General features: G+C 42.0%; 1 protein-coding gene across 3 annotated transcripts in view; it reads right to left on the minus strand.

Annotated features, from left to right (window-relative positions):
• Window positions 1-620: 620 nt before the first annotated feature.
• Window positions 621-26,639, minus strand: part of prkx (protein kinase X-linked) — a 97,761-nt gene continuing 71,742 nt past the window's right edge. Inside the window, exons 6-9 of one of the 3 annotated variants that reach the window (XM_033023359.1) lie at window positions 23,603-23,660; window positions 13,998-14,075; window positions 8,544-8,691; window positions 621-6,385 (exon numbers count right to left, since the gene is read on the minus strand). In XM_033023359.1, the coding sequence (XP_032879250.1) occupies window positions 8,566-8,691; window positions 13,998-14,075; window positions 23,603-23,660 (262 nt within the window). In that variant the 3' untranslated portion in view covers window positions 621-6,385; window positions 8,544-8,565. Of the gene's footprint in view, window positions 6,413-8,543; window positions 8,692-13,997; window positions 14,076-23,602; window positions 23,661-26,639 lie in introns of all 3 variants that reach the window. The other 2 variants (XM_033023357.1, XM_033023356.1) reach the window with 2 other exon arrangements.

Below are 26,639 nucleotides of genomic sequence, written 5' to 3' on the forward strand. Positions count from 1 at the left end.
TTCCCCGAGACGCGCCCGGGGCTTCAGCCGCGGTCTGCGGAGCTCCAGCTGGCACAGCGTCCGGTGCCTGGGATCCCTCAATGGGGACCCCGGAGGAAAAGAGCTCCAACCGCCAGTCAGCGACCTACTTCGGGGACTTACCATCCAGAGCGGGGTCCCTCGCCGGGAATCTCTGGAGAGGAACTCCGACCGCCGGCCCTGCGGTCTGCGGTGCTTCTGGCTGCGGGGACCTAAGATCTCCGACCGCCGACCTACGGCCTACACCATCTTGAAGCCGCGGTCTCCGGTGGGACCTAGCTGGACCTACCTTGTCTGTACATCTGGACGCCCGCAGTGGCGACTGCGGAGGGTTGTGGTTCCGACCACGGGGGAAAATGGAGGAGGACTGACCAAACTTTGCGCCTTCAACTACAGTGATGAATGCTGTGATGGATGTTTGTGTCAATTTTTTTTGATTGCGTATTGTGTGTTCTTTTTTTTTGCTGGCAAATTCATTTCACTGCACTTTATGTGCAAGTAAGGAATAAAACTTGACTTGACTTGTATACGGGCCTGTTTCTGCGCTGCATCTCCTAGTCTAAAATAACATTTCCAAGCAACTTCAAAATAAAGACACAGAATAAAGAAAGCTGGTTTATTAGGTGTTGCAAAAATAACAATCCAGAAGACAAGCATAGCTTTTTAGCTGTACTGCAGCAGCTGAAAGAATACATCAATGACTGTACAATGTAGAAAAATTGACAAAAGGTTCACATAATTAGTGGTTTCAAAAAACCTGATCAAAGAGACAATAGTGGTGATCAACTCAACTCACACTGAATAATGCTGACCTTAGTGTGTACATTATAGATGGCTGTTTAAAGTGATAATCCAGGAGAATGAGCCAACACTGATTTATCAAACACTGCTTCAAGTTTTTGATGTCAGCAACAACGTTTCAAGTATCTGACAACGAAGAACTAGGATAAATTGGATATTTGTACTATTCAAATTAATCTCAGATCACAAGGGATTGAATCTAGCTTCCAGAACGTGGATTGGACCCAGAGAGCGAAAGGAAAATCACATCTGCTAAAATGGAGGTTAAATTCATGCAGCTTGTTAATAAATTCTTGAAAGATTCACACGTACTGTCACTTGACCCCAGCTGCCATTGGTTCTAGCAGCTAGAATGATTGAATTGGCAGGTCCAATGGCCAACCCCCAAAAGGGAGTATTAGAACTCCAATTTTTGTATTTCCGTGCAGATGGAAACAGAGCCAGTTTGCAGAGTAATAATCGCAGGTTGAGCTAGATTGTGGAAACTTTAGTGTTCATCAAATGAATTCAGCCTGCTACTAAGGTGGCGTTTTGAATTATAAAAGTCTTCTCTTAACAGTTTTGGTCCCTTTATCTAAAATAAAAGGATACTGGAGCATTGGAGCCAATCGAGAAGGAGTTTCACCACATTAATTCCTGTGATTAGAGGAGTGGCCTAAGGATCAGAGGCTGGACTGTTTGTGCCTGAACTCCTTGGAGTTTAAGAGGGGAGATCTTATTCAAAAACATAAAACCCAAAGGCACGTATGCTACTAATGTTTTTAAACCGAACAGCAGGTTTTAACTCTGCAATTTAGACTCGATGGCGGGTTTAAATCCCTGATATTTAGACTAGAGTCTAAATTGTCTTTCTACTAATCGCCAAAGCTTAGACTGACCTTAGACTAGGGTCTAACTTGCCGCAAAATCTAGACTCAGCAAGGGGCAGGTTTAAGGAAGGCTTAAGCTCGCTACGGAGAGAAAAAAAATCACAGACGAGCTGGAAGCACTGCGGAGAGCAGAACGGTTTGATGAGATCGAAAGGATTGCCCTACAAGCTGGGAGACTGGAGAACCATGTCGCTGACTACGCTAATCCTTTTTTTAAGTACGACGATGATGCATTCTTGAAAAGGTATCGATTCACCAGCCAGGAACTCCAAAACTGTCACAGCCTCCTCATTTTGCTGTGAACTGTCCGCATCATCATCGAATGGATTTCTGATCTGTAAGACATCGTGGGGGATCAGATCTCTGATAAATATACACATGGGTGATGGGTTGGGAGACGGTGGGCCTCCACCCGCTTGCCTCACACTCATCTTGTGAGAAGACCACTCTACCTTCGCTTGCAACTTCATTCTCTTCCATTGCTCACGAAGGTCACAAAGATCTCTGCGGCTGCCAAACTGAGACTGGAATTGTGAATAAATCGCATCCCATGCCTTGTTCTTTTCAATTGTTGCCTGGAAATTGCACCTTTTTTTCTCGATAATTGACATTTTATCGGCTAGTAACGTCTTTCTCGCTGGCGTCCCAGTTTCCTTTCCGCTGTTTCTTTTTGTCAGCCATGTTGAAGTTGTCGTCTGCTCGAGCTTCTGCTATTGCATTGCACATGTGCAGTACAAGCAGACATCGTCACCATGGCAACTAAAATTCGGTCTAACTTTAGACTCAGCTAAAACCAAAGTCTAAAGTTAGACTCGCCTTAGACTTTAGTCTAACTAAACCTCGCTACCAGAATACCAAATTTTTCTTAAACCGAGCGTCGGGTTTAGTTAGACCGAGCGGCAGGTTTAAGGTGAGTTTAAGGAAAGTCTAACTTTGCAATTAGTAGAATACGGGCCATTGGGTTTAATTTATTGTCACGTGTACCTAGGTACAGTGAAAAGCTTGTGTTGCGTGCTAGCCAGTCAGCAGAAAGACACTGCGTGATTACAATCGAGCCATTTACAGTGCATAGATACACAAGGGAATAACATTTAATGCAAGGTAAAGCCAGTAAAGTCCGATCAAGGATAGTCCGAAGATATCAAGGATCTTGACCGCACAGATGCTGAGCATGTTTCTACTAATGGAGAGTCATGAAGAGGCATAATTATATAAAAAAAGATAAAACGTGAAAGGGCATTAAAAACTGACGTAGCGAATCTCTGGAATTCTCTGCCTGAGATTGGATGAGGCCAGATCATTAGATATTTGAGGTGGAGACAGAGACATTCAACATATTGAGGACTTGAGTGGTATGGGGAACTGGCACAATAGACGAAGGGAGCATAGATTAGTGCAGGTATAGGGGGTTAGTGTTGATTAATAAGGGTGTCAGGGCTATGGGGAGAAGGCAGGAGAATGGGGTTGCGAGGGAGAGATAGATCAGCCATGATTGAATGGCGGAGTGGATGATAGGCCCAATGGCCTAATTCTGCTCCTATAACTTATGAAAATAGATGTTCATACTGAATGGGCTGTGGCCCAGTGCTTTTTAGTATTTTCTAGTGCTCGTGCACTTTATCAGCCCATCAACTGGACAATGGACAATAAATTACAAGGTTACTGATACTGGAGTAGAGGAGTCCCTAAGTTTGTATCACACATCTTATGATCAAAATGTCCTGTATATGACTGCATTAAAGTGTACACTGCAACCACTCATGTATGGGGACGTTATTGAAAATAGATTAAAAGGCGAACAAAACTCTGCAGGCTGGCCATGTTTACCTCAATGGAAAATCAAGAGAAGCCATTTGTACAAAAAGCTGCAACTTTGATCCATCTCCATGGGATTGAAACAGTCATATTAACTGGCAGCACCCGACACCTACGTGACCAAGTCACACATCAACAGCTCCCTGTCTAATTTTCCAATGGTTACACAGGCCAAGCTTCTGAATGTACTTTTTTTACTTTACCCGTGGGTTCTTAAAGTGTCCGATTTGATGGGAAGCTTTTGGACCGAGGAAAATAAATATAAAAGTGAATGAAGCATTGTCAACACACTGCTACAATTACTATCCATCCATTGGATTTGCATTTATATCTGTAAACTGGTGCAAACACAATGGTGAACGATAGCTTCCAATGATAAGCATTTGTACAATACAGATTACATTGTAAACACTACATTATTTAAACTGGGTGGCAATCCATTTTGTGATTTAAAACTTGAAAGATCAGTGTATTCAGAGGAGGTTATTAGCAGTCTTTCATCAAGAAAAAACCCTCCATTTCCTATGCAGGTTTAATGTTTTTTTGCCTTTCTTTGCAGATAATTAGGCTGTGCATTGACAATTAAATGTCACGACCATCATTAAAAATGTGGAGATCTGTAAACCTATTGTACAATATATCCCTGTTAACAGTAGAGTTGCCTCTTTACAAATTTTACACAGTATCCAGTAGCTAAAATCTACCAGGTATCTACGTTATTTTGTCATACAACAGAAATTAGACAGTGCCTATATACAGCAATATTAAGAAAATACCAGTTAAAAGGTAGTCAGCAAAAATGGAGACCGGCGGAAAACCTTAATACTGAAAAATATTCAACACTAAGGGTTGGCAATCGTGCAGTACACGATATTTAATAAATTGTCTTTGAAAAGTAACAATTTCAGTTTGAAGTTCTTTCCATATTTTCTCACCTGTCGGCAAATATTTAGTCCATTTCATCAAAAGACAAGAGAGCTGAATAAAATGCATTCAGCAGTACGACTACAAAATTCAGCAAATAAGCCACTTATCAAAGGAGAGGGATTAATGGCCATTGATCCTGAGGGAGACAATTGTGCAGTGAAATCATCCAGAGGGTACTCTCAGTAAAATAAGGCAACAAGTGTGATGCGCACCAACTGGGCGTGCTGCAGAATGACACAGCTAAGGCATTCCACATACATTTTGTTTTCTGCTGAGCTAGGCCACTAGAAGGGCATTAAACGGAGCATGTTGACCTGCTGGGCAAATAGATTTATTAGGTCAGCATGCTTCTACAAAAATAAAGGACTGGCACAGGTGGAGGAACGGACGCAGTTTGTTTCTTGTTTGAGATGTTAAAGGGGTAGCGACGCAAAATATTCAGGCGTTGGAAGCCAGAGAAATTGAATATTGTATAGTTTTGCAGTTTTAGTTTTAGAGATACAGTGCACTGAGTGGCACTGACCAGAGATTGCCGCACGTCAACAAAATGCTGAACACACAATTTACATTTATACCAAGCCAATTAACCTACAAACCAAAGATCTCGGAGAAAACCCACGCAGGTCACAGGGAGAACGTACAAACTCTGTTCAGCCCGTAGTCAGGATCGGACCAGGGTCTCTGGCACTGCAAGGCAGTAGCTCTACCACTGCGTTGCCATGCCGCCCAACAAACAAGACTGATCAGATGTGTCCTCAATTCAGTGCCACACTGAGTGTCCTTCATTTAATTCAACCAGCTGTTCAATACATTCAAACATCATGTCAATACAATTGCAAAGACATTTCTTATTAGTGGTTCTTCTCATTCAAAAAAAAGAATCCTGATATATTGGTGCGAGAAATATTTTGCTTGTTACAGAGGGGCTTACTAATTTATGATCTATACATGTTCAAAAACACATGCTCACCTCAACCTAATTCATCCTCACATGACTGTATTTAAAGTTTGAAGTCGTATACATGCAAGAAAGATTGTCCAAGGGCGTAAAATGTACAGATTGTACATCTGTAGGAGAAAAATGTGCCGTTTTAGAAGTAAATCCTTCAAATAATTTTCTATTTCACCAACCCACCCTTCCATTTAACGCTGAAGGAAACACAAGGCAGCAGAAAGCTTCTTTGCCATTGCAGCTGTATATAAACACTGCAATAGCACACCCGATTTTGAATGAGAAAATAATTTACAATTGGTGGAGTGTGAAAACATTAATAGATGGGAGCTCCTTTGATGAGTGATAACTCCAGAACATTTTGCTGTATGACAGCAAACACAGACAAAAAAAAATGGCGAGATGCTGGTATTTTGGATGATCCCTTTAAACAAAAGCAATATACATATATTCTTAAAACCATATCCTGATTCAAAACTTAAAGACAATTATATTTGCATAGTGCATCCATTTTGGATTTATGTATTTACAAAATGATACGACCCTAACTTTACACCGATATAAACAGTTATTTTAAAAATAAATCATTGCAGGGAAGTACTTGTGCTTTTTTTTTTTAAATCAAGGCAACTTTACAATAATGTAGGATCCGGATCAGTCACTTTCTAAGAAGAAATACAAGAATTCAATTAAAAACAGGTGTCATTATGGACATGCAATAAAATAATTACCATAAGAATTCAGATTTATTTTGTACATAATCTATATTATATTCTATGTTAAAAAAAATCCAGTTTAGACTTCCAATCTTCAGTATGCACCTTTCAGTCATTTCAGACTGATGGGTTTCGAAGTGGAACCATGTTTGCGTCTGGAACCTTTCAATGTGCTGATTTGAACAAGATCACCAGACGGACGGCCACGTGGAAGAAACAAATGTGCAATTTGCTGCCTGTTCCTTCTTCCAAGGACATTCATCTTGGTCACACTTCGACTCAGTCCTCAGCAATGAAGAAGAAATCATCTATAACTAAGGAAACGCAGAAACACATGCTTAACACAAGATTCTTGAAATGACCAATGTTATTTTGTTACAGGAATGAAGCTTAAGGTTTTTTGACAGACTGCCTTTTCTAATTAAACCTCATCCAGAATGGCTACAGGACAGGAGACCACTTCATAAGGTCATAAGTTCTAGGAGCAGAATTAGGCCATTCGGCCCATCAAGTCTACTCCGCCATTCAATGACAGATCTATCTATTCCTCCCAACCCCATTCTCCACATAAACCCTGACACCTGTACTAGTCAAGAATCAATCAATCTCTGCCATAAAAATATCCATTGACTTTGGCCTCCACAGTTGTCTGTGGCAAAGAATTCTACAGATTTGCCACCCTCTGACTAAAAAAAATTAATCCTCATCTCCTTTCTTAAGGTACGTCCTTTAATTCTGAGGTCCTAGACTCTCCACATCCTCTCCACATCCACTCTATTCCGCCTATTAACGCTGCATTGCCTCTGTCCATCTTGGGTGTAAACCAGCATCTGCAGTTCCTTCCTACACATTTGTCTGCTCCACTGCAAAATCTCCACAAGGTATGCCTACTTTGAAGAAGTTCGACTAGTTTCCCTCCCCCGACTCCCAGTCTGAAGAAGGGTTTTGACCCAATGTCATCTTTTCCTTTTCTCCAGAGATGCTGCCTGACTCGCTGAGTTACTCCAGTATTCTGTGTCTATCCGTTAGCTGCTCTGCCCACTCCCTGCTACCTTGCTCTCTCCCTGTAGCCCTGCAATGTAAAACATAGAAGAGTACAACACAGGAACAGACCCTTCAGCCCACAATGTCTGTGCCAAACATGACGCCAAGCTAAACTAATCTCATCTGCCTGCACATGATTCATACCCTTTCATTCCGTGCAAATTTCTTTTCAAATATTTATCTAGTTCCCCTCTGAGTATTACAACTGAATTGGCTTCCACTGTCGCCCAGGCAGAATATTTCAGACCCTAATCACTCTCTGGATAAAATGTTTTTCTGTCACTTTGTTCTCATACTTTAGACCTTAGAGATGCAGCACGGAAACAGGCATTTCCGTCCAGTGAGTCGGCAATCACCAGCGATCACTCCTTACACTAGCACAGGGGTGGGGAACCTGCGGCGCATGCGGCCTTCTAGGCCATTAAGTGCGGCCATTTGAACAAATCCAAATTTTGTAGAACAAATCCTTTTATTTTTATTAATATGTTTTTGTTCGTCTTTTATTATTTTTATTTTAATCTTAAAATGTAAAATACTAAAGAGTAAAAGAAGATTCAACGAAATAACCCTCCCCGACTCACGGCCACAATTAAAATATTAGTAAGTCATGAGGGCTATTTTAACAAAATAATGTATATTTTGAAGTATATCTAATTGAAGTATCTTGGATGTGGCCTTATTAGATTACAGCTAACTTAATGCGGCATTCCAACATGAAAAGGTTCCCCACCCCTGGACTAGCACTATCCCACACTCTAGAGACGTTTTATAATTGTACCAAAGCCAATTAATCTACAAACCTGTATGTCTTTGCTGTGTGTGGGGGAACAGAGCACCCGGAGAAAACCCACACGGTCACAGGGCGAACGTATAAACTACGCACAGACAGCACCCGCAGTCAGGATCTCTGGCGCTGTAAGGCAGCAACTCTACTGCTGCGCCACTGTGCCAGCCCAGCCTTCATTCGATGCTCACATCTTCTTGATTTTTCCATCTATCCCCCGATCTATACTGTTAGTGATTTTAATTACCTCTAGCAAAGGCCACGGCAACCTCGGTTCCAAAGAGAACAAATCCATGTTTTCTAATCCATACATTGATTTTTTTTCCTAATATGCTCAGAACAAAAGATAGTGTTGTTTCCAAATAGCTCATGTTATATCTATCTAGACACCCGATAGATTTTAAGATATTATATCTATCTTGACACCCGATAGATTTTAAGATGGGGCAACTATTTGTCATGCTAACTTGAAAGGCAAATCCTTTCACATCATCAAATTGAAATGGAAATGGAAAACAATGGTCTCAAACACAAATTTCACTCTGCATCTGTGCTCTTAAGTAACGACTCAACTTAAATATTTCTGCAGGCTGTCACTATTCACGAGAGAAACTCACTTTAACTTGTACAGCAACATGATCAAAAGGTCTTGAAAATTTCCAGATCTTTGGGAGGCACAGGAGGAATTTTTTTCCACTCATTTTCCGGGTAGGTCTCGAAATTTGATGTATCCCCATCATGAGAGAGTTTCGGTATAATTGGTGGCTGAAACAGAAAATTGACCCCTTTAGAAAAATCACGTTGGATATTTAGATTTTTAGATTCTTGCAGGTGATCCCAGCCCAGGATCTTTTCCCAATTCCGAAGGGTCACAACATCATCTATCCATTCCCTGACTCACCTGTTGAGGCTCTCCAGCACTTCAGTGTGGAGTCTAGTTTATTGTCACTTTTACCGAGATAGTGAATAACTTTTGTTGCGTGCTATACATGATTACAATCGAGCCATTTAGTGTATAGATACATGATAAGAGAATAACGTTTAGTGCAAGGTAAAGCCCAGCAAAGTCCGATCAAGGATAGTCCGAGGGTCACCAAAGAGGTAGATAGTAGTTCAGCACTGCTCTCTGGTTGTGGTAGGATGATTCAGTTTCTTGATAACGGCTGGGAAGAAACTGTCCCTGAATCTGGAGGTGTGCGTTTTCACCTTTTGCCTGATGGAAGAGGGGAGAAGAGGGAGTGGCCAGGGTGCGTTGTCCTTGATTATGTTGCTGGCCTTGCTGAGGCAGGGTGAGGTATAAATGGTGTCAATAGAAGGGAGGTTAGTTTGTGCGATGGTCTGGGCTACATTCACAATTCGCTTCACAAAACTGGGTTTTGCTCAAGATTCCAGTATCTGCAGTTTCTGTCTACAATTTTTTTAAATTTATTTCTTAACCATTAAAGAAGTAAGAACAGCACATTTGGATAGCAGTAAAGGATTGGTTCAAGACAGCATGGATTTATGAAGGGGAAATCCTGCTTGACTAATCTTCTGGAATTTTTTGAGGATGTGGCAAGTAAAATGGAAGAACAAACGACAAAAGGACATTTATTGTCGTACACCAAATGGTGTAGTGAAATGTGTCTTGCCATGCAGCACACAGATAAAGATTAGACATAACATTAAAGAGATTTAACAATAAACATAAAAACATCCCCCCACAATGGTTCCCACTGTGGGGGAAGGCACAATGTCCAGTCCCCATCCCCAGTTCACCCATAGTCGGGCCTATTGAGGCCTCCGCAGCCGCCTCTACCGAGGCCCGATGTTCCAGGCCGTTCACGCCGGATGATGTAGCTCCGGCGTCGGGAGAATCCTCACAGTGTCATGGGACACCTGGAACAGCCGCTTCCATACTGGAGGCCGCGGCTTCCGAAGCCAACAAGGCCGCGCCGGATGGAGCTCCACAACCGGCGATCTCAGCGAGAGATCCCAGGCTCCGCGATGTTTAAGTTCAGCGCTGCCGCCCGCAGCTGCCCGCTCCACAGTCCCACAGCTCCGCGATGTTCATCAGTGGTCTTCAGCTCACCGGAGCTCCAGCGCGGCGACCCGGGCAAGGCATCTCCCGCTCTGCGATAGCGCTCCAGCGCTGTGCCGCCGCCGAAGCCGAGGTTCTGGGCGGTCCCCTCAGGAAACGCCGCTCCAGGCCCGCTGGTAGGCCGTGAGAACGGGTCGATGATGCAGCCCGGAGAAAAGCTGCCTCTCCGACCAGGTAGGGACCCTGAAAAGTAGTTTCCCCCTTCCCCCCCTCCCCCTACCCCCCCCCCCCACATAAAAAAGGCTAGAACTCCTAAAAACAAAACACTCAACTAACTAAAAATAAAAAATAAAAGATGAAAAGCTGCAGGCTGGGCAGCCATACCACACAGGACGGCGCCCCCTAACACCACCTTCTGCCATGGCTGTAAGACAGTACGTTGGAAAAGCCACTACTGTATCATACTTTAAGGTACTTTAAGGAGAGCCAGTGGATGTAGTGCAGAAAGCCTTTGATCACAGGATTTGGATTTAGAGTTGGGGTCGCTGACACGTTTACCGAGGTACAGTGAAAAGCTTTGCAATCCAAACAGATCAGATATACCATACATAAAGACAATCAAGTCAAACCCAAGTACAATGGATAGAACAAAGGGGACGATAAGAGTGCAGAATACAGTTCTCAGCATTTCCGTGGACAAAGTCCAATGTCCACATTGGTGTAGAAGTGAATCCATCATTGTACTAGCTTATGGAAGGACCGTTCAGAAGCCTGATAACAGAAAGGAAGAAGCTGCTCCCTAGTCCGGTGGTGCACGATTTCAGCAGATGCCACAGAAGCGATCATGTTAGCTACTTTTCCGAGGCAGCGTGATGTGTAGATTGAGAGAATGATGGGGAGTCTGGTCTGTGTGATGGACTGGACTACATCTACACAAATGTCACTACTACTGTCTAGATAATGGATGCAACTCCTATTAATACTAAATTCTTCCGCTTCATTTTGTTTCCTCCATGTTACATTGCAGTGTGATAATGTTTTCAGTGAAGGAAGCACTACATATACAATGCATCAGACCATTCCAGCTCAATCCACACATGTGGACCCCAGCCCGGACTCACCCTGGACGTTCACCCCATTTACACTCTGCACCACTAAGTAACCCAGATGCCAGGCCATCAGGATTTCAGAACAATTAGTGGTAGCATGGTGGCATAGCGGCAGAGCTACTGCCTTACAGTGCCAGAAACCTGGGTTCAATCCTGACTATGGGTGCTTGTCTGTGTGGAGTTAGTACCTTAAAGTATGATACAGTCCAATAAAAGATAGTTCCGAGGTTTCCAATAAGGTAGCCACAAAATACTGGAGTAACTCAGCGAGACAATAGACAATAGACAATAGGTGCAGGAGTAGGCCATTCGGCCCTTCGAGCCAGCACCACCATTCAATGTGATCATAGCTGATCATCCCCAATCAGTACCCCGTTCCTGCCTTCTCCCCTTATCCCCTAACTCCGCTATCTTTAAGAGCCTTATCTAGCTCAGACAGCCTATCTAGGCAGGCAGAATCTCTGGATAGAGGGAATGAGTGACGTTTTGGGTTGAGACCCTCCTTCAGACTGAGAGTAAGGGGAGAGGGAGAAGGAAGGGTAAGGTGTAAAAACAAGACACCAAAAGAGATGACATCAAGGAAAATGTAGAATAGATCATTGTTAGCTGGGAGAAGGTGACAACGAAGTAGATGGGAGGTCAGGACCAACCTCTAGCTGGTGAGAGGACCATTCAGTTGCCTGATAACATTCAAACCTCTTGCCTGATGGGAGAGAGGGAGGAAGAGGGAGTGGCTGGGGAGAGACTGGTCCTTGATTATGCTGGTGGCCTTGTGGAGGCAGTAGATGGAACTAGACTTCAAAGGTTGTGCTTCAAGAGCCGACTGATTCTTTCGGCAGAGGAACCACCTTTGTTGTAAGGAAATACATTACAAAAGCAAGTGCCTCTCTTTATTACAAGCAACGTCTCCAGGCGTTTATAGAAACATTTTCTGAAAGAGATCCAATACATTTGGAAGAACTTTCGTTTCATGAATCTTGCTAAATTGTTGGAGCTCAATGCACTTGCAGAGAACCGCTAACTGAAGGCTAATCCATGCAACTGTGCATGCTGTCTCCACAACCATTACAATAAATTTATGATCAGCGCTATGCTATTAACTCCGCTGCCTTCATCGCATTTCATCCCAGAACACAAGACTAAATTGTTGCGACAGAACAAGAGTACTGTAAAATCCGAACAAACCTAGGAAATAAAACATTTTCAATCATAAATACCCCAATAAAACAAAGTGCTAAATATGCAAAGAAACTTTACAGGATTCAAAAGGAGAAAAAAAAAGCAAAAAAGCCAGGCCTTTTCAGAGATTCTGTCTATGTTCACATTGTCATAAAAACATGAGTAAGATTTAGTCTCCTACACCAGTTCCAGACTTCAATCGGATCACATCTGCACCTTAAATCTCAACAATTTTTTTAAATGTATTTCCGCTTAAATTTAGGTTCGGTGACGGCACCTGATAGCAACCCAAGGTCACGACGAACCATCGGTTCTAGAGGGCGGCGCTTGGTGGGGGAGGCGCGAGTCACAGGGTCGGTAGCCGAGTTGGTATTTAAGGCCGGGCTACGCCCGTGTCAGGTGAGGAGTAGGGAGCTGTATTACAGAAGAATAAACACTAGTGCGCACAACTTGTGTCCGACTAGTTATTGGCTGGACTCTTGCGAGACCCCGTCACAGTTCTTGGCTGCTTCCTTTGCATTTTGAATCACTTGGGGCCATTTAATTTCATCACATTTTATAAACTGTTTTGGAAACATTCCTCCATTGGGCCAAATTTTCATCCAAGTTAATTGCTAAGTGGTGTTTTAATACTTCCTGGCAGAAGGGGAAAGGATTTGAGGAGGATCATTTCAACCGCACACGTCTATTCCTTTTCATGTAGCTATTTGAATGGTATTGACAGAAGATTGAAATCAAGGTGCAACAGCAGTATACCAAGAAGAAACATGATCACATTTTCATAAGAGAGGTTTCAACATGTAGGCCTGGCTAAAAACATGAAGACTGATTATTAGCTGTTGGTAAACCAGTTCTCATGGTCTACCAAGTTCTGTTGCTTAATTCTAGACAATATCCAAAATACACGGAATTTTGTTTTGCATACAGCAGTTGTGATTTAACTTTCCAGCTACCAGGATACTAGTGTATTGTTATGGTGTCTATATTATCATGTGTGCGTAGATACATAGTTTCTTGAACATTGCATCACAGCTAGAGAGGTGACTTTCAACATATTGGCCTTCATCAGTCTGAGTGTAGAAGTTGGATAGACACAAAATGCTGCAGTAACTCAGCGTGACAGGTAGCAACTCTGGAGAGAAGGAATGGGTGACACTTCTTCAATCTAGAGTCAGGGAAAAGGAAACAAGAGATATAGATGTAGAGAGATGCAAACTGGGATGCCTGGATCTCCCAAGGTAGAAGATGGAGGCTCGCAGGCAAGCACCGAGAAAACATACGTGGCTGCAGTAGCGAGTCTGGGTTAAAACTTTGTCCTAGAGCAGGAAGAATCATAGAGGAGCAGCCAGAACAGATGTTGCAGAACTCTTGTAGGAGAGAGACAGAAGTTGGGCTGATATGTTGCAGTTGCACAAGACAACGGTGAGGCCACATTTAGAGTATTGCATTTAGTTTTGGTTGCTCTGCTATAGGAAAGACGTGTGTAACTGGAATGAGTGCAGGGAAGATTTATAAGTATGCTGCCAGGACCTGAGCAGCTCTAACAAGTTTCATAGCAGCTCTAACAAGTTTCATTACCACATCTAAGTACCTATAAAATAATAATTTTAATACAAGAAATAAACATGCTTGACACACAATTTAAATATTCAACCATCATCAGTATATGGTGAAATATAGATTTTTAAATATTTAATTTAATCCTACTGATATGCAAAACATTCCTATGTTTTCAGGAATACAGTACCTTTATTGTACCTCACCTTTAGTTTTCTTAACGGTACTGCTTCCCAGTCGACATATTTGAACCATCTGTGTCGTTTAACATCATCTACTCCATTCTGAAAATGAAAGGAAAGCAGTTTATCAATTTTCAGTAAGCAAATCAAAGCATAATAGTGCAGCAAGCTTGGCTGGTCCATTACCCTGTCCAGTGGAGAGATTCCAGAGTCACGATTATGTTACCTCCCTATTGAAGAATGAGCTTGGTGGGGGAAACAAACTGGATTAGTTATAGTACTGCAGAGTGACAAAAATGTTATTGGTGATAAGGAAGGCGAAACCCAAATATTATTTCTAGTGTATAAAATCATAAGAGGAATCGATCGGGTAGATGCGCAGAGGCTCTTGCCCAGAGTACGTGAATCGAGGACCGGAGGACGAAGGTTTAAAGTGAAGGGGAAAGGATTTAATAGGAATCTGAGGGGCAACTTTTTCCACACAAAGAGGGTGGGTGTATAGAGCGGGCTGCCAGAGGAGATAGTCGAGGCAGGGACCACCCCAACATTTAAGAAACAGTTAGACAGGTACATGGATAGGACAGGTTCAGCAGGATATGGACCAAACGCAGCAGACGGGACTAGTGTAGCGGGGACATGTTGGGCAGTATGGGCAAGTTGGGCCGAAGAGCCTGTTTCCACATTATATCACTCTATGACCACACATCCTAGACATCCAAAGCTACAAGTCAAACGTATGACATTTGCTTACACAAAGGATGAAGCTGGAAAGAATTGCTGAGAAGTGGCTGAGGTCTGAGCATTAGAATCATTTAACAACTAAGTTAATGAGAAGGTAGCAGTTTTCACATGGTTGAGATTATAACAAATGGAATGAACAGATGTCTTTATTCAAATCCATTTTATGAATGCACACTGAATATCTATGATATTGTTACAAAAGGAGCATAGCAAGTCCACAGATTTCCATTTCACGGTAAGAATGGACTGGAATCCATCTCTAGGGTGTAGTAAATTGAAATCAGAATACTGTCAACTGACTTGTATTTTAACAGAACTGTCAAATTCAGTTGGGCTCAGTGGTAGTACAGCTCTTCATAGCAAAAGGCTTTTAGGTTAAAGAAGGATTCCAGTACTAGCACAGTACACATCACCTAGTTTGCATAAAATCTTCATGAAGGAGAGCAGGATAGTTCAAGTGATTGTCCTTCTGAGAAAATATTAAAATCATGCAAAGGAACGCTATAAATATCACATTGTTCACTGAATAAAATTCAATTCTGTGGATTTTCCACAAAAAAAGCAGAATAAGACTAAACACAGCAAGAAGCAAAATGGTCAGTGTAAGGTCAGGGCCAATAATAACCGGTGTGAGAAGGGAGGTGAATGCCAAAGCGTTTTATATGAATGCTCAAAGTATAAGAAATAAGTGAAATAGCTTGAGGCTCAATTAGAAATTGGCAAGTATGATGTTGTGGGAATTACAGAGACATGGCTGCAAGAGGTCCAGGGTTGGAAACTGAATATTCAGGGATATACGTCCTATCGAAAAGACAGACATGTGGGCAGAGGGGGTGGGGTAGCTCTGTTCGTGAGGAATTAAATTCAGTCCCTTGCGAGGGGGTGACATAGAATCAGGTGATGTGGAGTCAGTATGGATAGAACTGAGGAATTGTAAGGGTAAAAAGACCCTGATGGGAGTTATCTACAGGCCCCCCAAACAGTAGTCTGGATATAGGGTGCAAGTTGAATCAAGAGTTAAAATTGGCATGTCGCAAAGGTAATGCTACGGTTGTTATGGGAGATTTCAACATTCAGGTAGACTGGGAAAATCAGGTTGGTACTGGACCCCAAGAAAGGGAGTTTGTGGAGTGCCTCCGTGATGGATTGTACTGAGCAGCTTGTATTGGAGCCTACCAGGGAGAAGGCAATTCTGGATTTAGTGTTGTGTAATGAACCAGATTTGATAAGGGAACTCGAGGTAAAAGAGCCATTAGAAGGTAGTGACCATAATATGATGTTGTAATCTACATTTTGAGAGGGAGAAGGGAAAATCGGAAGTGTCGGTATTACAATTGAACAAAGGGGACTATGGAGCCACGAGGGAGGAGCTGGCCAAAGTTACCAACCTGCTGGCCAAAAATACCCCTGCAGGGATGACAGTGGAACAACAATGGCAGGTATTTCTGGGAATACAGAAGGCACAGGATCAGTTCATTCCAAAGAGGAATAAAGATTCCAAGGGGAATAAGGGGCAACAGTGGCTGACAAGGGAAGTCAGGGACAGTATAGAAATAAGAGAGAAGTATAACATAGCAGAGATGAGTGAGAAGCCAGAGGATTGAGAAACTTTTAAAGAACAGAAGATAACTAAAAAGGCAATAAGGGAAGAATAGATGAAGTACGAAGGTAAGCTAGCCAACAATATAAAGGAGGATAGTAAAAGTTTATTTTGGTATGTGACGAGGAAAAAATTAGTTAAGACCAAAGTTGGATCCTTGAAGACTGAAACGGGTGAATGTATTATGGGGAACAAGGAAATGGCAGACGAGTTGAACAGGTACTTTGGATCCATCTTCACTAAGGAAGGCACAAACAATCTCCGTGATGTACTAGTGGCCAGAGGATCTACGGTGACGGAGGAACTGAAGGAAATCCACATTAGGCAGGAAATGGTGTTGAGTAGACTAATGGGACTGAAGACTGATAATTCCCCAGGGCCTGATGGTCTGCATCCCAGGGTACTTAAGGAAGTGGCTCTAGAAATCGTGGATGCATTGGTGTTCATTTTCTAATGTTCTATAGATTCAGGATCAGTTCCTGTGGATTGGAGGGTAGCTAATGTTATCCCACTTTTTAAGAAAGGCGGGAGAGAAAAAACAGGGAATTATAGACCAGTTAGCCTGACATAGGTGGTGGGGAAGATGCTGGAGTCAATTATAAAAGATGAAATAGCAGCCCATTTGGATAGCAGTAACAGGATCGGTCTGAGTCAGCATGGATTTACAAAGGAGAAATCATGCTTAACTAATCTTCTGGAATTTTTTGAGGATGTGACAAGTAAAATGGAAGAAGGAGTGCCAGTGGATGTAGTGTACCTGGACTTTCAGAAAGCCTTTCATAAGGTCCCACACAGGAGATTAGTGGGCAAAATTAGATCCAAATAAAACACTAATTTTTAAGGGTCTAACATAGAAAGCCCAATTACATTATGGTGAGACATTTCTAAATTAGATATCAAGGCTCCACGTTAACCTAACATTTAGTATTTTATCATGTAATTGGGCTATTTTGTCTTATCCAAGTCTTGAAGCAATTAATGGAACAACCAAGATAACACCGAAGACTAAATTTAGAATGCTGTTCTTTTAAGTAGAACAGGCATTTTTTTGTAATACATGAGTCTTCGTGGGTTCAAAGTAATTTTACAAAACATCAGCAGGACCAACCTAAACTGTACTACAGATGACCTCCATGCTACAGGGATGTGGTTGGGGGTTGTACTCTTCGAAAAAGGTAAAAACAAAAACAAAAAGCCTATCACAATTTTACATTTCATATTCATAAATGATAGGAATGAAACTAATTTTCACTATGTTCCCTCAAGAGATGGAAAAAAATTGGGCTGTACTGAATGGGCTTAATCATGCAAAAACAAAAATCACAAAGCTCACCCTGAGAGTATAGTCATTGTTTAAAGCAATACCTGTCTGCTAAATAAATTAACAAACTTCTGGGCTTCAGCCAAGTGAATTATTAACATGACTTATGACTGTACTTTATTTCATCATAAATCTTTTTTTTTCCAAAAAAGATCAATATCTGGAGTGGTGGAGTGGGAAAGGTGAGAGGCAAAAAATGTATCTCAGGTCATTCCCAGGATACTGCAGAGTTATTTTCCTGTAACCCTATAAAGTCGTAAATGCTTCAGCAAATGTACAATGCCCTCCATAATGTTTGGGACAATGAACCATCGTTTATTTATTTGCCCCTGTACTCCACAATTTAAGATTTGTAATAGAAAAAAAAAAAAATCTCATGTGGTTAAATGACACATTGTCATATTTTAATAAAGGTCATGTTTATACATTTTGGTTTCAACATGTAGAAATCCTGCACCAGCACTCCCAAGTCCCTTTGCATATTTGGAAAGCAGTGGCAGGATCGATCAAAGTCAGCGTGGATTTATGAAGCGAAAATCATGCTAGACTAATCTTCTGGAATTTTTTTGAAGATGTAACAAGTAGAATGGATAAGGGAGAGCCAGTGGATGTGGTGTATCTGGACTTTCAAAAATCCTTTGACAAAGTACCACACAAGGGATCAATGTGAAAAATTAGAGCACATGGTATTGGGGGTAGGGTATTGACATGGATAGAGAACTGGTCAGGAATCAAAGAGTAGGAATTAGCGGGTCCTTTTCAGAATGGCAGGCAGTGACGAGTGGGGTGCCGCAAGGCTCAGTGCTGGGACCCCAGCTATTTACAATATATATTAACGATTTAGACTATGGAATTAAATGTAACTTCTCCAAGTTTGCAGATGACACAAAGCTGGGTGGCAGTGTGAGCTGCGAGGAGGATGCTATGAGGCTGCAAGGTGACTTGGATAGGTTGGGTGAGTGGGAAGATGCATGACAGAGCAGCATAACGGGGATAAATGTGATTATCCACTTTGGTGGCAAGAACAGGAAGGCGGATTATTTTCTGAATGGTGTCAGATTAGGAAAAGGGGAGGTGCAACGAGACCTGGGTGTGCTTGTATATCAGTCACTGAAAGTAAACATGCAGGTACAGCAGACAATGAAGAAAGTTAATAGCATGTTGGCCTTCATTACGAGAGGATTTGAGCTTCGGAGCAAGGAGGTTCTACTGCAATTGTACAGGGCCCAGGTGAGACCACACCTGGAGTATTATGTGCAGTTTTGGTCTCCTAATTTGAGGAAGGACCTTGTTATTGAGAGAGTGCAGCGTAAATTCCAGGTTAATTCCCGGTGACATATGATGAAATAATGGTTCGACTGGGCTTGTATTTAGAAGGATGAGAGCGGATCTTATAGAAACATATACAATTTGTAAGGGATTGGACAGGCTAAATGCAGGAAAAATGTTCCCCCGTGTTGGGGGGAGTCCAGAACCATGGGTCACATTTGATTGGGGACGATCAGCCATGATCACAATGAATGGCGGTGCTGGCTCGAAGGACCGAATGGCCTCCTCCTGCACCTGTTTTCTATGTCCATGTTTCTCCAAGTCATATTCAACCATCAAACAAAAATTAAGTGCTGCTGACTTACACAGGACTCTGTTAAGCAACATTCAAAGTTTAAATAATGATCCTCATTTTTAGATCTCTTTGTGCCCTTGCCATCATTCTTTAATTATCTTTTGTCTTAACTGTCCAGAATACCTGCAATTCTCTTCCTGTCCACAAGCATCCCTGATTTTATTAAGGCCATCACTGACATCCATATCGCTAGCATCCAAATACTTTTGTGGGATCTTCTCCCTAAATCATGCAGCCTCAAGATGCTTCTTAAAACCATACCACTCTAACCAAATCTGTACTAACTACCGTGTTAATTTTTGATTTGACTATTAGACAAGATACGGGAAGGAAACAGACCCTTCGGCCCACAGTCCGCGCCAACCAGCGATCACACCGTATATTAGCACTATCTTACACACCAGGGACAATTTACAACTTCACCAAAGCCAATTAACCTACAAACCTGTACACCTTTGGAATGTGGAAGGAAACCAGAGCACCCGGCGAAAACCCATGCAGTCACAGGGAGAACATACAAACTCCGTACAGACAGCACCTGTTGTAGTCAGGATCGATCCCGGGTCTCTGGTGCTGTGAGGCAGCGACTCTACCATCCCAAGCAATACTGTTCTGTTGAACCTCTTATAACATTAAATGCATTATACAAATAGATGTGCCTGTTGTTGACACATGTTCATTGTAATCTAAATTGGGGCAGAATACATTTTTTCCATCACAACATTTGTGAACCTAGTTTTACTGGTTTTACTTTTATAATCGCGTTGTGGACTCTTTCTGAAAATGCTATCACAGCAATCTGCGTTCCACCGAGTTCTGATCTACAAACATTAAGGACCACGATTATATTATTATACTTTCAATGCAAACGCAAGCCAAATTTTTGCCTCACTATCTCAAATCGCTCAGTAACATGGGTGGCTGCAGCGTCGCCACATTAACTAGAAACTAAATGGTAACTTAGGCTATTCTCTCATGTAAACCCACAGTACAGACATTTGACCCAAAGCCTATTTTATCTGATTTCAATAAAAGGTTCTCATGCAGAAGAATACTCCATTACGAGGTATGAATTTTGGCTGCACCAGCAATTTAACATCCAAATTGTTACTGCACAGCTAAAGGATTTGCAGATGCATTAAGCCTTGCAGAGCTTTAGGTTGTATTACTTCACTTCAGATACAACTAGGTCTATAAAGAGAACTATAAATATTATACAAACTGCTAGACATGCTTTATATGTGGAATCTGGCAAACTCGATGAGCTATGAAATGTTTCTGTTCAATAGGCCATCACCACTGTACGACCAAAACAAGGATTAGACCTAATTACAGCGGATTAAAGGTAAAATAACAAAGTATTAATTTTCGTTGAGTAGTTGAGTTTGAGGCGGCACAGTGTTACTGATTTGCTGCTTTGAGACCCAGGTTCGATCCTGATTCCAGGTGCTGTCGGTATGGAGTTTGTACGTTCCCCATGTGACTGCATGGGGTGTCACCAGGTACTCCAGTTTCCTGCCACACTCCAAAGTAGTGCAGGATTGTAGGTTAATTAGCTTTGGTAAAATTGTACATTTTCCCTAGTGTGTAGGAACGTGTTACGGTATGGGGTGATCGCTAGTCGGCATGGACTCAGTGGGCCGAAGGGCCTGTTTCTGTGCTGTATCTCTAAACTAAAGTCCAAAGAACCATCTAGCTCCACTTTACCTCAATAACCTAAAGTCATAGAATACAGAAATACACCCTTCAGCCGACTTGTTCCTGCTGACCAAGTTGCCTCATCTAAGCTCATTCCATTTCCCACAAAAAGAAGTCAAAGTGCTGGAGTAACTCAGCAGGTCAGGCAGCATTCTTGCATAGGTGACGTTTCAGGTCAGGACCCTTCTTCAGGCCGATTCCTTTTCCCGCATTAGCCCATATCCCTCTATATATTTCCTTTGCATCTAACCGTCCAAGTGTCTTTTAAATGCCGTTAGAATATTCGTCTCAACTATCTCCTTTGGCAGCACATTCTACATACTCGCCACCGTCCGAGTGAAAAAGTTGCCCCTCAGGTTCCAAGTAAATCCTGCACCTTAAATCTGTCCTCTAGCTTTCACCCCATCTATTCCCTCGTGATCTTATATACCTCTATAAAATTAGTCCTTAGCCTCCTGTGCTCCAAGGAGTAAAGTCATAGCTTGCCCAACCCCTCCCTCTAGCTCAGGTCCTCAAGCCCTGGCAGCATCCTCGTAAATCTTCTCTGCATTCTTTCCAACTTAATGACATCCTTCCGAAAGCAGGGTGACCAAAATTGAACACAGTACTCTCAATGTGGCCACCCCAACATCTTTTACAACAATAACATTCTACACATTCTATATATTGACTTCTATACTCAAAGCTGACTGATGAAGGCCAAAATACCAAAAACCTTCTTTACTACTCTATCTACTTGTTACGCCACATTCAGGGAATAATATCAGTACTCCTAGATCCCTCTTGACAACCTTCCCCATAGCCCTACCATTCACTGCGAAGGCCCTGCCCTGCTTAGACTCCCCAAATGTAACACTTCACACTAAAGGGCCTGTCCCACTATGCGAGCTCACCCAAGAGCTCTTCGAGTTTAAAAAAAAAATCAGACTCGTGGTAAGTACGTAGAATGTACGTAGCGGGTATGTCGGAGCTCGGGACGTCTCGTAACGCTAACGGCAGGTACTCTGGAAACGCGGTAAGCTCGTGAAGTTTTTTCAACATGCTGAAAAATGTCCACGAGAGCCCCAAGTACCTACGAGCTGCTATTACCGTAATTCTCCGAGTTCGAATCAGGGGAAACTCGGGAGAACTCTTGAATTACCTCGTACAGTGGGACAGGCCCTTAACTGCATTAAACTCAATTAGCCATTCCTTAACCCACTTGCCCAGCTGATCATGACCCGTTGTCATTTTTGATAACTCTTTTTATTGTTCCCAGCTCACCTTTGTTCACCAATTTTATAAAATAGAAATTTGATGGGTAGACTGATGGGACTGAAGGCTGATAAATCCCCAGGGCCTAATGGTCTGCATCTCAGGGTACATAAGGAAGTTGCTCCAGAAATCGTGGACGCATTGTCTAATTTTCCAATGTTCTATAGATTCAGGATGACCTTCTGTGGATTGAAGGGTAGCTAATGTTATCCCACTTTTTAAGAAAGGTGGAAGAGTGAAAACAGGGAATTATAGACCAGTTAGCCTGACGTCGGTGGTGGAGAAGATACTGGAGTCAATCATAAAAGATGAAATAGAAGCACATTTACATAGCAGTAACAGGGTCGGTCCGAGTCAGCATGGATTTACGAAGGGGAAATAATGCTTGACTAATCTTCTGAAATTTTTTGAGGATGTAACTAGGAAAATGGAGAAGGAAGAGCCAGTGGATGTAGTGTACCTGGACTTTCAGAAAGCATTTGATAAGGTCCCAAATAGGAGATTAGTGGGCAAAATTAGGGCACATGGTATTGGGGGTAGAGTGCTGACATGGATAGAAAATTGGTTGGCAGACAGGAAACAAAGAGTGAGGATTAACTGGTCCCTTTCAGAATGGCAGGCAGTGACTAGTGGGGTACCGCACGGCTCAGTGCTGGGACCACAGCTATTTACAATATACATCAATGATTTAGATGAAGGGATTCAAAGGAACATTAGCAAATTTGCAGATGACACAAAGCTGGGTGGCAGTGTGAACTGTGAGGAGGATGCTATGAGAATGCAGTGTGACTTGGACAGGTTGGGTGAGTGGGCAGATGCAGTTTAATGTGGATAAATGTGAGGCTATCCACTTTGGTAGCAAAAACAGGAAGGCAAATTATTATCGAAATGGTGTCAAGTTGGGAAAAGGGGAAGTACAACAGGTTCTGCGGGTCCTTGTTCATCAGTCAATGAAAGTAAGCATGCAGGTACTGCAGGCAGTGAAGAAAGCGAATGGCATGTTGGCCTTCATAACAAGAGGAGTTGAGTATAGGCTGTCTGAGCTAGATAGGGGTCTTAAAGATAGCGGATTCAGGGGATATGGGGAGAAGGCAGGAACGGGGTACTGATTGGGGATGATCAGTCATGATCACATTGAACGTCGGTGCTGGCTCGAAGGGCCGAATGGCCTACTCCTGCACCTATTGTCTATTGATAATAATTTCCAAACCCTAATGTGGAACGCAATACTCTTTAACAATATTGGCACCTTCAATTAGAAACTCATTGATAATCAGCTTCAAAGAACAGAAAAACCACAATAGTTTACAACAATTATATAATCTCCATGGCAGACGTTTGAAATGAAATTTGATGCAAATAATGATTTGGTCATTTTTATTATTGCTTACCTTCATATTTCCTAATCGTCTTGTCCGGTCTATAACCAAAAGCTTTTTTATAAGGTCTCTGAAACAATAAAATATATTTATTATATATTTATATTATATATTTAATATAACATTACATAATGTCAAGGGATTGTAACATTAAAAGGCCTCATTTTAATATGTATTGAGTAAGCTCACTGAAACTCTCTACAATGGCCACCACATACGACATCAAAAAGAATGGTGAGATTGAAATTATGCAATTTTACACAAACTATTCTCCTCGAACAGTAGCTACATCTTTTGAAAATATCAGTGGATCTCCAGTGATACTTTCCATCGTTATTCCAAGGCATATATTAAATGATGAAATAAGCAAGACAAGACAATTAACTTAATAAACAGCAGCTGAGGCAAAGAAACTCAGTCTGAAGATCTAAACTCCCAAAATAGTGCGGTCCCACAATAAAAAGGAAGATTTACGAGGATGTTGCCAGAATTTACCAGGACTAGAGGGTGTGAGCAAAAGGGAGAGGTTGAGTAGGCTGGGTCTCTATTCCATGGACGCAGGAGGGGATCTTATAGAGGTGTACAAAATCATGAGAGGAATTGATCGGGTAGATGTACAGAGTCTCTTGCCCAGAGTAGGGCAAATCGAAGGCCAGAGGCCATAGAATCAAGGTGAAGGGGAAAAGATTTAATAGGAATCCAAGGGGTAACCTTTTCACACAAAGGGAATAAGCTGCCAGAGGAGGTAGTTGAGGCTGGGACTATTCCATTGTTTAAGAAACAGTTAGACAGGTACATGGATAGGACAGGTTTGGAGGGATATGGTCCAAACGCTGGCAAGTGGGACTAGTGTAGCTAGGACATTGGTGGGCGGTGTTTGACATGGAGAGAACGGTAAAGAAAACTCGTGTATTTAGGAGACATTCAAAACATTGATCTGTTGCATGAATAATTTTGCCTTTAATATTTCAGGTCATCATAGAACTATACAGCCCGCGTCCATGCCAGCAAAGTTACCCAAGGCGTTCCTATAACAAGGCGACCAGAACTGTACAGTGCTCCAAATGTGACCATATCAACATCTTGTACAGCTGTAACATGTCCCAACTCCTGTACTCAACACACTGACCATTGAAGGAAAATGTACCAAATATCTCCTTCACCACTCTGTCGACCTGTGTCACTACTTTCATGGAACTATGTACCTGCACGCCTGGATCTCTGTTCTACAGCACTCCTCAGGACCCTACCATTTACTGAGAAAGATCTGTCCTCATTTGTCTTCACCAAAAAGCAACATCTTACAATTATCAGACTCAAACTCCATCTGCCATTCTTTGGCCCGTGGTCCCAATCAGTTGTGATCCCACTGAAATCTTACATAATTGCAGCATTGTCCATTGTAGCACAGATTTTAGTAACATCCCCAAACTTATTAACGCTGGGGGTGGGGGTTAGAATTATAGAGAGCTTCCCCCTCCCTTCTTCCCCCGTTCCAGACCCCAGCCAACTGTAGCCCCTTACTTCAGAGATTTTTTCCAACAAGACCTGCTCGACTACACCAGTCTGTTATTTTAATGATATATTAAACAAAAACATGACAACTTTCTGGAACGATGCCTAATGTAGAATTGAGAAGAGATAACAGGAAAAGTCCAGAATAAACCACAAATGGGGCAAAAACATAGCAAAAGGAAAAAGTTGTTTTGTTATTTATAGGTGGACAAAAATGCTGGAGAAACTCAGCGGGTGAGGCAGCATCTATGGAGTGAGGGAAATAGGCGACGTTTCGGGTCGAGAATTTTCTTCAGATTCATTTATTTATAGACTGATGACTTCCACAACCAAATCATCCATGATAAAATTGATATTTAATGTAACCACTGTTATTAAAAAAAAACCTCAGCATTTGGGACTTCTACCATTAACAACGCTGGAGAAGAATTGTAAAGGAATTGATTCTCACCACAAACAACCTCAGCTAATGTCCGTATCACATGAATTTAACATGGAAAAACTATGCTCTGCCTGCAACTGAAAATTCATAACGAGTAAGGAAATGTCAGCTTAAAGCTTCTGCAATGCAAAAGGCATTATCCAGCTATTATGGTTCATGATCTGGCAAACAATTACATAACGTTACATAGCTACAGCTGATGGTTAAATTGCCGCATAAAATTTCAAATCAAAAATCAGCATGTTGAATTCTTAATATAATTATTATAAAGCAGAGCATACTGTCTATAAACAAAGTGCAAGGAAAAAGACTGCACCATTGCGAACGCATGATAAAGAACACAATAGGGCCAGTGCTAACTAAACCTCAAAATAGCTGTCCAAGTCAGATTGTGCCACCTGCACGATTTGATGTCTGGAAAATTTCACATATGTGCATTAGATTACTTTTGCACAAACAATTTGCAAGCCATGACTTTAAAAAAAAAATGAGGTTAAAGCATGCACGTACAGTAGTTAAAATAAGCAATCTTTCGTGAAAGGAATGTGATGTTTAAAGACTACGTCCAGATAAATACACAAGCAAAAAGGATTCCTACCCTGGATTGTTACACACGAGGGAGAAAATGTCTCAATTTATTACGAGTGCAAATGTTCAAAGCCTCCAAGAAGAAATGCAACACCCCCACAGATTTCTGCAAATTTCTATCTCTTAGCTGCTCAACTCTCATTTCCCTTCCCGCTGACTCTCAGTCTGAAGAAGAGTCTCAACCCGAAACATCACCTATGCCTGACCCGCTGGGTTACTCCAGCTTTGTGTCCATCTTTGGTTTAAACCAGCATCTGCAGTTCCTTCCTATGCAAAAGGTGTATTTGTGTTGACATTGAGAAACCTAGAGGTACATACATACACAGGGACACTGTGCAAGCACTGGACCACCTCTAACTGTCCATTTAATGAGGCACTACCTAACTACCCCATCCTTGGTAGCTTCCTTGGCCATCTAGGAACCATGAAAACCAGAGTGGAAATCTGGTGGAAGTGTTTAACGGGAGGTAGAATTAAGGCTACATAGAAGATAATTTCAGCAAA

The sequence above is a fragment of the Amblyraja radiata genome, chromosome 6 (genome assembly GCF_010909765.2).
Source record: "Amblyraja radiata isolate CabotCenter1 chromosome 6, sAmbRad1.1.pri, whole genome shotgun sequence".
NCBI classification, from domain to species: domain Eukaryota; kingdom Metazoa; phylum Chordata; class Chondrichthyes; order Rajiformes; family Rajidae; genus Amblyraja; species Amblyraja radiata.